The 15,561-nt window shown below is 44.3% G+C and overlaps 2 protein-coding genes and 1 non-coding gene across 3 annotated transcripts in view; 2 read left to right on the top strand and 1 right to left on the bottom strand.

The window, feature by feature from the left end:
* SPDYC (speedy/RINGO cell cycle regulator family member C) overlaps positions 1 to 15,561 on the top strand; it is a 41,046-nt gene that overhangs the window by 3,524 nt on the left and 21,961 nt on the right. The gene's annotated exons all lie outside the window — the stretch shown is intronic.
* On the bottom strand, positions 7,523 to 9,406 carry LOC101132615 (HIG1 domain family member 1A, mitochondrial-like). The gene is made up of 2 exons (XM_055355553.1): positions 9,354 to 9,406; positions 7,523 to 7,883 (listed from the first exon to the last, which is right to left on the bottom strand). The coding sequence occupies exons 1-2, from the start codon at positions 9,404 to 9,406 to the stop codon at positions 7,577 to 7,579; spliced, it is 360 nt and encodes a 119-aa protein (XP_055211528.1). The 3' UTR covers positions 7,523 to 7,576.
* LOC115936418 (U2 spliceosomal RNA) lies at positions 9,463 to 9,657 on the top strand. Its single transcript, XR_004071903.1, has one exon. It is a non-coding gene; the product is annotated as a U2 spliceosomal RNA (small nuclear RNA).

Raw genomic sequence — 15,561 nt, forward strand, 5'->3', positions numbered from 1 at the left:
CTAGCCAGGCGTGGCCGGGCGTGGTGGCTCATGCCTGTAATCCCAGCACTTTGGGAGGCTGAGGCGGGCGGATCATGAGGTCAAGAGATCGAGACCATCCTTGCTAACACGGTGAAACCCCGTCTCTACTAAAAATACCAAAAAAATTAGCCAGGCATGGTGGCAGGCGCCTGTAGTCCCAGCTACTTGGGAGGCTGAGGCAGGAGAATGGCGTGAATCCAGGAGGCAGAGCTGGCAGTGAGCCGAGACCGCACCACTATACTCCAGCCTTGGTGACAGAGCGAGACTCCATCTCAAAAAACAAAACAAAACAAAACAAAAAACTAGCCGGGCGTGGTGGCACGCGCCTGTAATCCCAGCTACTCAGGAGGCTGAGGCAGGAGAATCACTTGAAACCAGAAGGCAGAGGTTGCAGCGAGCTGAGATTGCGCCACTGCACTCCAGCCTGGGTGAAAGAATGAAACTCCATCTCAAAAAAAAAAAAAAGCAAATGTTTAATAATAAAATATAATCAAAGATGTGCAAGACCTGTACACTGAAAAGTATAAAACATTGCTGAAAGTAAAGATCCAATAATGGAGAGATATACTATATCCATGGATCAGAGCACTCCATACTCCTATGATGTCAATTTCCCCCAAATTGATTTATAGGGTTAATGCCATTCCAATCAAAATCTCAGTAGGCATTTTTAAAAAATTGATGCTGATTCTAAAATATATGAAAATTCAAAAGACCTATAATATCCAAGACAACCTTGCAAAGTATAAACAAAGTTGGAGAACTTATACTACCTGATTTTAAGACTTATTATAGGCTGGGTGTGGTGGCTTATGCCTATAATCCCAGCATTTTGGGAGGCTGATGTGGGCGGATCACCTGAGGTCAAGAGTTTGAGACCAGCCTGGCCAACATGGTAAAACCCTGTCTCTACTAAAAATACAAAAATTAGCTGGGCGTGTTGGTGCGCGCCTGTAATGCCAGCTACACACCTCTAATCCTAGCTACGCGGGAGGGTGAGGCAGAAGAATCACTTGAACCCTGGGGGCAGAGGTTGCAGTGAGCCAAGATCCCACCATTGCACTCCAGCCTGGGTGATAAAATGAGACTCTGTCTCAAAAAAAAAAAAAAAAAAAAAGACTACTATAAAGCTACAGTGATTAAGACAGTGTGGTTTTTGGTGTAAAGATAGACATGTAGGTTAGTGAAACAGAATGCAGTCCAGAAATAGAATAACATTTATATTCATTTTCTTTTTTTTTTTTTGAGACGAAATCTCGCTCTGTCGCCTAGGCTGGAGTGCGGTGGAACCATCTCCGCTCACTGCAAGCTCCGCCTCCCGGGTTCTCGCGATTCTCCTGCCTCAGCCTCCCGAGTAGCTGGGACTACAGGCGCCCACCACCATGCCTGGCAAATTTTTTGTATTTTTAGTAGAGACGGGGTTTCACCGTATTAGCCAGGATGGTCTCGATCTCCTGACCTCATGATCCGCCTGCCTCGGCCTCCCAAAGTGCTGGAATTACAGGCGTGAGCTACTGCACCCCACAATATATTGATTTTCAATATAGGTAACAAGGCAATTCAATGGTGAAAGATGATTTTTCTTTCTTTTTTTTTTTTTTTGAGACAGTCTTGCTCTGTCACCCAGGCTGGAGTGCAGTGGTGTGATTTTGGCTCACTGAAACCTCCACCTCCTGGGGTTCAAGCATTTCTCCTGCCTCAGCCTCCCAAGTAGCTGGGATTACAGGCATGCGTCACCACACCCGGCTAATTTTTGTATTTTTAGTAGAAACGGGGTTTCACCATGTTTGTCAGGCTGATCTCGAACTCCTGACCTCAGGTGATTCGCCTGCCTCAGTCTCCCAAATTGCTGGGATTACAGGCATGAGCCACCATGCCCGGCCGAAAGATGATTTTTCAACAAAAGTGCTGAAATAATTGGATATCCATATGAAAACAAAAAACCTCATTCCCTACCTTGCATCGTATACAACACTTAACTTGAAATGAACCGTAGGTCTAAATGTAAAACCTAAAACTATAATATCTCTAGAAGAAAACAAAAAAATCTTAGTAATGTTGGGTTAGGCAAAAATGTCTTAAATAGGATACAAATAGCATAAACTATCAAAGAAACAAATTGATAAATTGGATTTAATCCTAACTAAACACTTTATCTGTTCAAATGACAGTTAAAGGGAGAAAAATTGGGAGAAAATATTTGCCAAGCGTATATCTGACAAAGGACTCATATTGCGAATACATATTCTTATAACTTACTAATAAAAAAATGAAAAGCTAATACAAAATGGGCCGACGTTTTGAGCAGACATTTAATCAAAGATATTCAGATGAGAATAATCCCATAAAATGTGCTCAACACCATCAATTATTAGATAAATTCATCGAAAGCAATGCCATACTATTACTACTAGAATAGTTAAATTAAAAAGATGTCATACAAAGTGGTGGTAATGATGTGGAACACTTAGAATTATCTTAGATTGCTGGTGGGAATACAAAACGGTACAGCCATATTGAAAAAAGTTTCGGTAATTTCTTATAAAGTTAAGTATACATTTACCATATGACCCAGCAATTCCGTTCTTAAGTTACCCAAGATAAATGCAAATATATGTTCATACAACTAGTGACAGAGAGCATCTCAAGTAGTTGCCAGGGACAGAGGCTGGGGGAGAGGACAGATTGCTCTATGGCACCAGCAAACTTTTTGGATAGTGGAAACATTCTCTATATCATGATAGTGGTGGTAATTACCTGACTTATACACATTTGTTAAAGCACACCAAATTGTGTAAGTGGCTAATCTTATTGTATGTTAAGACTGGCAAATCTTATTGTATTAACATACAATTATATCTCAGTTAAGTTGACATAAAAGTTGTTGAAAGCAAACTTACATTTTGACCTAGATTTTCCCCTTTCAGGAATCTATCTTGTTGAAGAGCTTGTACGTGACCCCAAAGATTTTAAGTCCAAGGATGATTGCCACAGCATTGTTTGAAATAGTGAAACAAGACAATAGAACCACATATCCATTAGGGAGAGAATGGTTAGGTCTGTGTTTTAAATTTTTATTTGTTTGTTTGTTTATTGTATTTTTTTGTAGAGACAGAGTCTTGCCATGTTGCGCAGGCTGGTCTCCAACTCCTGAGCTCAAGCAATCCTCTCAGCCTTGGCAACATAGTGAGACCCCCCTCCTACAAAAAATAAATTATCCAGGTGTGGTGGCCGGTGGCTGTAGTCTCAGCTACTCAAGAGGCTGTGGTGGGAGGATTGCTCAAGCCCAGGAGTTCAAGGCTGCAGTGAGCTATGATCCTAAGATCATGCCACTGCACTCCAGCCAGAGTGACAGAGAGAGACCCTATCTCTAAAAGAAAGAAAAAGAAAAGAAAATGGTTAATAAGCACACAAAAAATGTTAAACATCACTGGTCATTATGGAGATGTAAATCAAAACCATAGAGAGATGATTTCATACCCATTAAAATCATTGTGATAAAAAAAAGACCAACAATAACAAGTGTTGGCAAGATGTGGAGAAATTGGCACCCTTATGTGTTTCTGGTGGGAATGTAAAATAGTGTAAATGCTTTGGAAAACAGTTTGGCAGTTCTTCAGTAAATTAAACATAAAATTACCATATGACCCAGAAATTCTACTTCTAGGTATATGTTCAAGAGAACTGAAAGCATCTGGTCATACAAACACTTGTCAAGAACATTCATAGCAGCATTATTCATAATAGCCAAAAAGTACAAACAACCCAAATGTCCATGAATGGCTAAACAAAATGTAATGTATCCACACAATGGAGTATTATTTAGCCATAAACAGGAAGGAAGTCCTGCTTCATGCTACAACATTGATGAACCTTGAAAATCCTGTGCTCAGTGAAAAAAGCATTCATATCACTGCACTTATGTTACATGTCCAGAATAGACGAGTCCATACAGACAGAAGTAGTTAGTGGTTGCCAAGGGCTGGTGGCGTGAGGAATGGGGCCTGACTGCTAATTGGTATGGGGTTTATTATTTGAGGAGTGATAAAAATGTTCCTGAGGAGATAGTGGCTATGCTTGCACAATTTCGTGAGTATACTAAAAATGACCGAATTGTACACTTTATTTATTTTGAGACACAGTCTCGCTCTGTTGCAAAAGCTGGAGTGCAGTGGCGCGATCATGGCTTACTGCAGCCTGGAACTCCTGGGCTCAAGTGATCCTGCCACCTCAGCCTCCCAAGTGGCTGACATTACAGGCACACGCCATCATGCCTGGCTAACTTTTTTTATTTTTAGTAGAGACAGAGTCTCACTCTGTTGCCCAGGCTGGTCTTGAACTCCTGACCTCAAGTGATCCTTCCGCCTCAACCTCCCAAAATGCTGGGATTCAAATGTGAGCCACCACACCTGGCTGAATTGTACACTTTAAAATAATGAATTGTGGTATGTTAATTACATCAATAAAATAGGTAAGGAAGTAACAAAGACAAAATAGAAATTAAGAAAATAGAGGACGGGCGCAGTGGCTCACGCCTGTAATCCCAGCACTTTAGGAGCCTGAGGCAGGCGAATCATGAGATCAGGAGTTTGAGAACAGCCTGGCCAACATGGTGAAACCCTGTCTCTACTAAAAATACAAAAAATTAGCTGGGCATGGTTGGGGGCACCTGTAATCCCAGCTACTTGGAAGGCTGAGGCAGGAGAATTGCTTGAATCTGGGAGGCAGAGGTTGCAGTGACCTGAGATCGCGCCATTGTACTCCAGCCCGGGCAACAGTGTGAGACTCTGTCTAAAAAAAAAAAAAAAAAGAAAAAAGAAAATAGATAAAGCTAAAATAGAATACACAAAGTTGAAAGCTGGCTCTTTGAATAAATTAATAAGATAGACAAATCTCCAGAGAGACTGGTCAAGAAAATAAGGTTTGCACAAGCAGACAATGTAATGAATGAAAACAGCAATAAACAGACACAGCAGAAATTTAAAAATAATGAGCATGCAGTAGGTGTGATTTTATGGCAATAAATCTGAAAATTTAGGAGAAATAGACAATTTCCTAGAAAATAAAAGATGCACTAAAACTGACCTAAGACACAACAGAAAACATGAATTGATAAGTATTTTTAAATTTTATTTTATTTTTGAGATGGAGTCTTGCTCTGCCTCCCAGGCTGGAGTACAGTGGCGTGATCTCAGCTCACTGTAACCTCCGCCTCCTGGGTTCAAGCGATTCTCCTGCCTCAACCTCCCAAGTAGCTGGGACTACAGGCGCCCGCCACCACGCACAGCTAAATTTTTGTATTTTTAGTAGAGACAGGGTTTCACCATGTTGGCCAGGATGGTCACCATGTTGGCCAGGATGGTCTCCATCTCTTGACCTTGTGATCCACCCGCCTCGGCCTCCCAAAGTGCTGGGATTACAGGTGTGAGTCACCACGCCCGGGCTTTTGTTTTTTTTTTTTTTTTTTGAGACAGTGTCTTGCTCTATCACCCAGGCTGCTGGAATGCAGTGGCATGATCAGGGCTCGCTACAGCCTCAAACTCCTGGGTTCAAGTGATCTTCCCACCTCAGCCCTGCAGAGTAGCTGGGACTACAGGCATGCGCCACCGTGCCTGGCTAATATTTGTATTTTTTGTAGATATGGGGTTTTGCCATGTTACCCTGGCTGGTCTCAAACTCCTTGGCTCACGCGATCCACCTGCCTTGGCCTTGCAAAGTGTTGAGATTACAGTCATGAGCTACTGCGTTCGGCTTAAAAGTTTTTCAACATTTTTGACAACAACATCTGGATTCTCACATTCTCCCTCTATGAAAGACAAAATGAGGAACTATTCCCTCTCTTCCATGGTGGAACACTCCAGGTACTCCCAGCCTGGAAGGCCAGACCCTCCAACTTTCCCTGAATGACCCCCCACCAAGAAGTGTGCATTGAATGTGGGACTGACCACACATGAGGTCAGTTTGTTGGTCTATCTAGACTGCCTTTGGACTTCCCTTGCCTCTGATCTCATTCCTTTAATTAACAAACATTTGCCGAGGGCCTACTGTGTTCAGGCCCCAGGCCAGGTTCTGAGGACATTGTGGAGAACAAAATACATTCCCTGACCTCATGGAGCTTTTAGTCTCATGGTAGAGAGATCCACAAGCTAATTGCAGGTTATTTGACTCTCTGCTGAATGAATGCATTAGTGGAAGAATGAATGAGTAAAAGCTACATTGTCCAAATTCCTGTCCTGTCAGAATTGATGTTGACATTCTTTTTTTTTTTTTTGAGATGGTCACTTATTTTAACAACAGTACGTATACCATGTTATCACCATAAAATGTAAATTCAGGTTAGACAAGAAAATTTCACAAATGTAATAACATTCTATAGTTTATAAAAGTTTGGGTATACTGTCTGGCCAAACCAGCTTGCTCATAAGTCATTAATCAATTCCATTATAGGTAATTTGATTAGTTTAATGTTTGTGATTCTTACAGAAAAAATAAGCAATGCACACACTTAAAAAGTGTTCATTGGGCTGGGCACGGTGGCTCATGCCCGTAATCCCAGCACTTTGAGAGGCTGAGGCCAGCGGATCACGAGGTCAAGATCGAGACCATCCTGGCCAACATGGCGAAACCCCATCTTTATTAAAAATATAAAAATTAGCCAAGCATGGTGGTGTGCACCTGTAGTCCCAGCTACTTAGGAGGCTGAGACAGGAGAATTGCTTGAACCCGGGAGATGGAGGTTGCAGTGAGCTGAGATCACACCACTGCACTCCAGCCTGGTGACAGAGCGTGACTCCGTCTCAAAAAAAAAATAAAATAAAAGGTGCTCATTTACCTTTGCATGAGTGCTTAAATACATATTTCTATCTCAAGATGACATTTAAAAATTATTCAGATATAACAGCAGCAAAAATATAATTCTGCAATTACAAAATAACTAAACTAGAATCCATAAGTTATTCTCATGTTCACAACTGTGATTCTTTAATAAATACCACTACTATGCAGCTATAATGTAAGCTTTCTAGATTTGGTTTAAACACACACACATAGATACTGTCAGTTGTGGGAAGTTTTACAAGTTATATTCCATGCACTTTTTGGACAGAGTTCTGAAAGAGCCAGCCAGTCCACAAGACAGGCAGAAAAAAAGTTAAATTAACTAGGGCAAATAGGACTCTTATATAACATCCGAAACATGTGAGATCCTGCAGCAAACTGGGAGTACTTCAGGGTTGGCTTGTTATCTCCTTTAGAACTTAAGTTCATCTTCACAATTGAAGAAGGTGGACGTTTCAACACCATCTAGTGCATTTAGGTGACATGTTTCTTTTATGCTAACTTGATTTCCTTGAATGACCTAGTTAGTAAACTAGTCACTAGTAATTAAGTCACCAGGTAAATCAAGCCTGCAAGAAAGGAAGCCAATATTCAAAATGCTGTGTTACCATCTAAACCCACTCAAATAGTTTATTTTCCACAATAACACATAACTTCAATAATGAGATGTCTAACTAAAGCAAGCTCCTCCAACAAGACCAAGACAGCATCTCTTCTTCTAAGGCTTAGGTTTTGCCCAGAATTCTCGATACATGGAATAGCCCATACCAACAGTCATTGCTCCTACAACAAAGCCTTGGGCTGCCACACGCATGTGGATCAGATGAAGGGACATTTGCGTATTTCCCCTGCTCTTCAATTTGTATAATCCATATGTAACAAGTGCTGCAAAACCTGCTATTCCAACGGGTACCAATGGTGTCTCTTTAGCTTTACGAATAAGTTTGGATCCCTGAGCTTCATTATATGAAGAAAGGGAAACATCTGTGTCTGTTGATATAATGACCGCTTGAAGAATCTCCCGGCTGGGCACGGTGGCTCATGCCTGTAATCCCAGCACTTTGGGAGGCTGAAGCGGGCGGATCACGAGGTCAGGAGATCGAGACCACCCTGGCCAACATGGTGAAACCCCGTCTCCACTAAAAATACAAAAATTAGCTGGGCATGGTGATGCCGGCCTGTAGTCCCAGCTACTTGGCAGGCTGAAGCAGGAGAATAGCTTGAACCCAGGAGGTGGAGGTTGCAGTGAGCCGAGATTGCACCATTGCACTCCAGCCTGGGCGACAGAGCGAGACTCCATCTCAAAAAAAAAAAAAAAAAAAGAAGAAGAAAACCTCTCACACCTGATGTCAACATTCTTTTAGTTAACATTTAACATGTTTTTCTTGAGCGCCAAGTATGTGACAGAGTTAGAGCAAGGGTTTTTACAGGGCATACAATGTAACACCCTGTCTTTCCCTGCCCAAGTTTAGTACCATCTGAAAAACAGACACATAGGATAGAGATAAAAATGTTACTTCTGTAACCAATAGAGTTGTTGAGAAAATGCCATTTGAAGTCCCTGTACCTGTCCCAGAGCTGCACAGACTTACCCACTCTGCTCCTAAAGGTTTCTCCTTCTTTTGATGTAGGGTAGGCAAGCCCCGAAATTGGGGCTTAGCCCAGGAGGGTTCTTGGCTTTGTCCAGGAAATAATTCCAGGGTGAGCCAGTGCTGTTAGACAGACACTTTTAGTGAAGTGGCAGTGCACAGCAGCAGCAGATGTACTGTTCCTTGCACACCAGGGCTACCCCGAGTAGCAGCTCAGAGGCAGTTCTGCAGTCATATTTATACCCACTTTTAATTATATGCAAATTAAGGAGCAGATTATGCAGAAATTTCTAAAAATAAGGTGGTAACTTCTGAGTCATTTGGTCATTAACACAGAAAGAGGCAGTAACTTCCAGGTGTTACCATGGCAATGGTAAACTGACATGGCACACTGGTGGGTGTGTCTTATGGAAAGCTGCCTCCACCCCATCCCTGTTTTAGCAAGTCCTCAATTTGGTCTGGTGTCCCAGCCCCACCTCCAGAATTGAGACCTGCCTCCTACCTCACTTTGGGTCCCATACATAGTTGCTTCTAACAACTTCACCAAGAAAAGTCTCTTTTCTACTTCTTGGGAGGGGTGAGTGAGAGAAAGTGGGACAAGGCCACTTTTCTGCAGTGTTAGTTACTCCAGAAAAGGTCCACCATGTGGAAAGAGATATAATGAGAAATAATCCTTAGTTTGTGTTAATCAAACCCAGTCAGTTATCCAACCAATCAGTCAATTCCTCAATCCAAGCAGCATGAAACTGCACTCCTAGTTAGGTTTGTGGATTATAAATGCTCATAAATTCCTTATCCCTTTCCTCATGGAAAGGTGGGGTTTACTTCTCCACCCCCTTAATTCTTGACTTGCTTTGAACCAGTAGAATATGGTGGAAATGAAGCTGTGCCCAATTCTGGGCTTACCCTTTAAGACAGAACTGGCGCTCTGTTTTCTTCTCTTGGAATTCAACCACCATGCTGTAAGGAAGCCCAAGCAGTCCTGTGGGGAGGCCCATGTAGAGGAGAATCAAAGCTCCATTCTCAGCCTTTTGGGTAAGATCAAGTGTAGTATCTGTTCTTATCAGTTTAATATCTGATATGTCCTCTATTCGAGGACACAATCTATATTAAATAGATTTTTGGAACTAAGAGATGGAATAGGAGCTTGCCCCACCCACTCCACACATTTACCTAGCATTGCAGTACCTCCAGGAACAGTGTACCCTTAAAGGGAGATAAAGTTTAAAAATGAAAAAAATAGGGAATAAAAAGCTCTAGCCCTACCATCCAATTGGCTGGGGGAATTTAAATAAATAAATAAATAAATAAACAAATAAATAGCTCTAGCCAGCATCAACTTGCCACCCATTGGAGTGCACCATCTTTGAAGGGTCCTCCAGCTCCAAGGATGGAGCTGGAGGCACAAGAAGAGCTGTCTCAACCAGGCCTTGCCCAAATTGCATAATGGTAAGAAAATTAATGATTGGTATTGTCATAAGCCTCTAGGTTTGAGAGTGGCTTGTTTCACAGCCCTAATCTAATTTGACTCCCTGTTCTCGGCCCCAGACCCAGGTCCTGCCACAGAATAAGAACTCAGGGAGTGTTGAAGAAGTGAGTCAACAAATGATTGGGCTGAGCGTGGTGGCTCACGCCTGTAATCCTAGCACTTTGGGAGGCCGAGGCAGGTGGATCACCTGAGTGAGGTCAGGAGTTCAAGACCAGCATGGCCAACAGGATGAAACCCCATCTCTACTAGAAATATAAAAATTAGCCAGGTATGGTGATGCGCACCTGTAATCCCAGCTACTCAGGAGGCTGAGGCAGAAGAATCACTTGAACCCAGGAAGTCGAGGTTGCAGTGAGCCAAGATAGCGCCACTGCACTCCAGCCTGGCTGACAGAGTTAGACTCTGTCTCAAAAAAAAAAAAAAAAAAAAAAAAAGATTGGATTGGCTAAGTGGATGATGGATGATTGAATGGTTGGATAAGTGAATTGTGTTAAGTCTGACAGGTCTAGAGTGATGAGCTGTGGCAGAATCAGGGGCTCAGAGTCCAGTAGCTTCAAGGAGGATGAGAAGCCATCTCTGCTGGAATTGTTATAAATAATTTCCTGGGAAGGGTCCCTGGCAGATCTACTTGGAGTGGCATTGTCACAGGCAGTGCATACTCAGCTGCTCAAGTGAGACACTAACTGCAAGCCCAGAATCTGGAAAGCTCCACAGTGCAGTGGGCCCAGCCTTACTATCCCTGCTGGAACCACACCAGCAGAAGGAGTGCCCGAGGGCTGCTACCTGTCTCCCTCGACTCCACTTAGTTCCAAATGTAAGTCTTACATGATTGAAACTGTGGAAGGAGGCTGGGCGCGGTTGCTCTCACCTATAATCCCTGCACTTTGGGAGGCCAAGGGGGCGGATCACCTGAAGTCGGGAGTTCAAGACCAGCCTGACCAACATGAAGAAACCCCATCTTTACTAAAAATAAAAAATTAGCCAGGCATGGTGGCACATGCCTGTAATCCCAGCTACTTGGGGGGCTGAGGCAGGAGAATCGCTTGAACCCAGGAGACAGAGATTGCAGTGAGCCGAGATCACACCACCGCACCCCAGCCGGGGAACAAGAGTGAAACTCAGTCTTTAAAAAAAAACAAAAACAAAAAAAAAAACAAACAAAAAAACCAGAAGGAATATATGTAACTCAAGTTTTTTTTTTGTTTGTTTTTTTTTTTTTTTTTTTACCGTTCCAGCCTCTGTGGTCCAGGCAGCCAGCTGGGAGAAGGCTGAGACAGATGCTCAGTGACAAGTGTGAGCTTGCTAATCTGACAAAGGCCTTTCTAAGGGGGCATTTGGATTTCTGCATGATCTGCTTCCAGCCTGCCTCCTAACCCCACCAAATCCTCATCATGCACTTCGTTATTTATTTATTTTTGAGACGGAGTCTCACTCTTGTCGACCATGCTAGAGTGCAGTGGTGTGATCTCGACTTACTACAACTTCCGCCTCCTGGGTTTAAGCAATTTTCCTGCCTCAGCCTCCTGAGTAGCTGGGATTACAGGCACCTGCCACCATGCCCAGTTAATTTTTGTATTTTTAGTAGAGATGGGATTTCATATGTTGGCCAGGCTGGTCTCGAACTCCTGACCTCAGGTGATCCACCCACCTCAGCCTCCCAAAGTCTGGGACTACAGGCATGAGCCACCTTGCCCGGCCCTCATCATGCACTTTGTATTGTGGTCAAACTTAACTTGTCTCATTCCCCAAACTCTGCTTGCCTCTTCAGCCTAGCTATCTTCACTTTTGCTCAAACCTATATAAAGTAGCATGCTTTTCCCTTTCTTCTTTGTCTGGAAAATTCTTAGTGCACACCCTTACACATTTCCAGCATCAGCCATGAACCTGAGTGAGTCTCTCCCCACCACATGGTGCCTACAGCATTTGTCCCTATGTGAACACAGCCCCTATGACCCTGCATTGTAATCACTTCTGTGTCTGTGACATCCTTCAGGGCAGGGCTGAGAATGATAAATGTTGGGCAGTTACAGTTTTAACCTTTATGTCAATCCTGAGTCAGGTACTATTATCATATCGGTTTCATAGATGAAGAAACTGAGGCTCAGAGAGATTAAGTAACTTGCCTGAGGTTTGCCCAACTAATAGGGAAAGACAAAGTCAAGATTTAAGCCCAGGTCGGGTGCGGTGCCTCACGCCTGTAATCCCGGCACTTTGAGAGGGCAAGGGTGGGGGGGATCACCTGAGGTCAGGAGTTCGAGACCAGCCTGGGCAACATGGTGAAATCCCATCTCTACTAAAAATACAAAAATTAGCCAGGCATTGGAGGTGGGTGCCTGTAGTCCCAGCTACTCGGAAGGCTGAGGCATGAGAATTGCTTGAATCCAGGAGACGGAGGTTGCAGTGAGCCAAGACTGTGCTACTGCACTCCAGCCTGGGTGACGGAGCGAGATTCCTTCTCAAAAAAAAAAAAAAAAAAAAGACTTAAGCCCAGACAGGGTGGCCCCATGGCCCTTCTCTCAACCCCCGTGCTTTGTAACAGGTCCATTTTCTCATCCCCATGGCAACTAGTCATTTTATTACTGAGAAAACAGATATTCTTGAGGTTACAGAAAGGAAGAAAAATAAGAAAAGAAAACAGATGTTCGAAGAGGCTAAGAAAGTCAGCCAGAGTCACCCTGCTGGCGTGTGGCCGGGAGGCACTCTGTCTACTTCTCTGACGCTGGGCTGCACCTCCAGTGAGGGCCTGTGGTGACTTCTTCCTCCTATCAAAGCAGTGTCTCGGGGCTGAGTCATTCCCAACAGTTTCTGTGCAAAGCCAGGGAACAGCCACCTCGGGCCCCTTGGCAGGCTGCCACCCTAGGCAGTTGTCTCGAGTCTGGGTGTCCTCGGAGGGCAGAGCAGGGACAGGAGGCTGATGTCCCTTCCCTCTGCCAGGGCACGGGCAGCCAGGCAGTGAGGCCACATTAGGACTCAATTCAGGCTGGCCTGAGCATCTGAGAAAGGGAAGTAGGATAGAGGGGCAGGCTGGGGACAGATCCATGGGCAACATGGATCACCCAAGACTAGTACAAAGAAAGGGGCTGGGGCACTAAGGTACAGATTGGGCAATCAGCACACAGTATGTGCCAGGTGCAGGGCTGGGTGCTGGGATTCCAGGGTGAGCAAAAAGACACCTACCCTCATGAGACTCCTGCCCAGTGCAGGAAATTCAGGGCACATACCTTTTCTCCTACCGCTCACACCTGCTCCTCCTGCCTCCTCATTTTTCCTTCCAGCTAGAATGGGTGGAGTTTCCCTCTTCCCGTTCATTCACTCTATTATTCACCCAAGTATTTATCCAGTGCCCACCTTGAACCAGGTCTTGTTCTAAGTGTCATGAATGTATTAGCAAATGAAATAGAAAAAAGTCCCTTCCCTTATGAAGCTTACAGAATATTAAAGACAAAAAATAAACCAGGAAGCATGTAGAGAAGTGTAGAGAAGTGATGACTTTGAGAAATCAAGAAGGAAGAGGAGGCCAGCAGAAGAGGAGGACCCAGAAGCTTTGAAAGGAAGAGAGAGGTTGGGCATGGTGGCTCATGCCTATAATTCTAGCATTTTGGGAGGCTGAGGCAGGAGGATCACTTGATCCCAGGAGTTTGAGACCAGCCTGGGCAACATAGTGAGACCCTGTCTGTATAAAAAAATAAAAATAAAAAAGAAAGGAGGAGAAAGATGGCTGTTCCATTCTAGTAGGAGAGGAGGCAGAGAAAGTGTGTACAGGTGCAGATTCAGGTAAAATAGAGGAGAAGAAAAACGGAAAGAGGCTGGGCGCAGTGGCTCACACCTGTAATCCCAGCATTTTGGGAGGCCAAGGGGGGTAGATTGCTTGAGCCCAGGAGTTCAAGACCAGCCTGGGCAACATGGCGAAACCCTGTCTCTACAAAAAATTAGCTGGGCTTGGTGGCACGCACCTGTGGTCCAAGTTATTCAGGAGGCTGAGGTGGGAGGATGGCTTGAGCCCAGGAGGCAGAGGTTGCAGTGAGCAGAGATCGAGCCACTGCACTAAACAGCCTCGGTGACAGTGAAACCCTGTCTCAAAGCAAAGAAAGAAAAAGAAAAAGGGAAAGAAGGCATGCTGGAGCTTTGCAGAGAGAGGAGAGGGTGTGATTAGTTACCTCAGAAAGTGGAAATGTGATTCTGAATGACATTTTTGTAAGAAAAAAAGTGGAAATGCGAAGTTTCTAGATATCTGCAGTGTGATTGCCAGGGAACATGAATGGCCAAGGAGTTTTGTAGCTGACTTGAAAGTGAAACAATCCTCTGGCTGTCTGATTTCCTCTTCTTCCAGTACAGACACCAAGTAGGATGGTTCAACCAGGGCTTGAGTCTCCCAGGTGAGGTGGTTTTAGGAATGTCCATGCATTCTAGATGCTCCTCCTTTCTTTCTCTCTCTCTTTCTTTCTCTCTCTCTCCTTCCTTCCTTCCTTCCTTCCTTCCTTCCTTCCTTCCTTCCTTCCTTTCTTTCTTTCTTTCTTTCTTTCTTTCTTTCTTTCTTTCTTTCTTTCTTTCTTTCTTTCTTTTTTAGACAGAGTCTCGCTCTGTCACCCAGGCTGGAGTGCAGTGGCACGATCTCGGCTCACTGCAACCTCTGCCTCCTGGATTCAAGTGATTCTCCTGCCTCAGCCTCCTGAGTAGCTAGGATTACAGGTGCGTGCCACCACGCCTGGCTGATTTTTGTATTTTTAGTAGAGATGGGGTTTCACCATGTTGGTCAGGCTGGTCTTGAACTCCTGACCTCATGATCTGCCCGCCTTGGCCTCCCAAAGTGTTGGGATTACAGGTGTGAGCCACCGCGCCTGGCCTGATACTCCTCCTTTCAAGACATGGAACCTCGCTCCCCTCCCGTGAAGGTAAACTGGACTTAGTGACTCACTTCTAAAGAATAGAATCAATGAAAGTGATGGTGAGAGACCTAGGAGAGCTGGCACAAACACACTTTGGCTTCCTGTCTGCACTGTCTCTTGGATCTCTTGCTCTGGGGAAGCCAGCTGCCATGTCATGAGACACTCAGCAGCCCTGTGGACAGGTTCACATGGTTAGGAACTGAGGCCCCCCGGCCAATAGCCGTGTAAGTGAGCCACCTGGGAAGGCGATCCTCCAGCCCCACACAAACCCTCAGAAGACGGTAGCCCTGGCCAGTATCTTGACTGCAAACCTCATGAGAGACTGTGAGGCAGAACCTCCAAGTTAATGCTCCCACATTCCTGATCTACAGAAACTGTGAGATAATAAATTTTTTTTTCATTTAAACCACAAAGTGTGGGGTAATTTTTATTTATTTAGGGCAAAGCTGACACATTGCAGATAAGGCTCCCAAACTCTGGATGCTGTCTCAACAACTGGCCCAAAGGACTTTCTGCACAGCCACTGCCTCTCCTGCTGCTCCTTGCCTCAAGTCCCCTACTACATGGTGTGATATGCACTTGTGGGGTCTAGTTCACTGCACGTGGCAAGATGTACTCTCTGCAATCCTTGAGATTGTTCAATTTTCTCTTGTAATCTGTTAAGGGGGCAAATCAGATTCATCAGTTTTCTCATCTCTAACCTTGCATTTTTAGAATAAATCCAGCTTTGGCACACTGC

The sequence above is a fragment of the Gorilla gorilla genome, chromosome 9 (genome assembly GCF_029281585.2).
Source record: "Gorilla gorilla gorilla isolate KB3781 chromosome 9, NHGRI_mGorGor1-v2.1_pri, whole genome shotgun sequence".
Taxonomy (NCBI): Eukaryota; Metazoa; Chordata; class Mammalia; order Primates; family Hominidae; genus Gorilla; species Gorilla gorilla.